This window comes from Ceratina calcarata, unplaced genomic scaffold (genome assembly GCF_001652005.2).
Source record: "Ceratina calcarata isolate Rehan_Ccalc_2016 unplaced genomic scaffold, ASM165200v1 scaffold380.2, whole genome shotgun sequence".
NCBI lineage: Eukaryota > Metazoa > Arthropoda > Insecta > Hymenoptera > Apidae > Ceratina > Ceratina calcarata.
Window position 1 is genome coordinate 5,648 of NW_017161227.1, and position 469 is coordinate 6,116.

General features: G+C 32.8%; 1 protein-coding gene across 1 annotated transcript in view; it reads right to left on the minus strand.

Annotated features, from left to right (window-relative positions):
• Nucleotides 1-469, minus strand: part of LOC108625946 (transmembrane protein 234 homolog) — a gene marked incomplete at its 5' end in the record, with an annotated part of 1,568 nt that continues 1,099 nt past the window's right edge. Inside the window, 2 exons of the mRNA XM_018026305.2 lie at nucleotides 1-208; nucleotides 292-451. Coding sequence (XP_017881794.2) covers nucleotides 126-208; nucleotides 292-451 — 243 coding nt within the window. The remainder of the gene's footprint in view (nucleotides 209-291; nucleotides 452-469) is intronic.

Genomic DNA, 469 nt, shown 5'->3' on the forward strand with positions numbered 1-469 from the left:
TGATAGTGTACGACCAATTGATAAAATCCATTAATATTAGGATAAACCAAAAGTTCGTGCGTTTGTTGTTTCGGTTTGTATAATTTTTTGACATCAATAAACGTTGAATGGATTTTCTCGTAAGACTAAATCGTCACAGGATTATCTGTCTTATCCCAACAGCAGAGAGCTGTTCCTGCTAAAATCAACGCCATTCCCATGTACGTATCTGTAAAATAAGAATTAATTTTCAAAATTACGTATTAGAGACAATGAGAAGATTTTTATGTATAATAAAAATCGTGTACTAACTTCGATGTATCTTTTCCTCCCCTAAAATCCAACCAGTCACTGCAGTGATTATAAAAGTAAGAGAATTGGTCACAGGCACAGCCAATGATATATCTGTCGTACTCAGAGTTAAGAAATACAACAGGGAACCACTTTGATTGATGAGAAATGGTATAGTGTACTAAATAAATAAATAAAT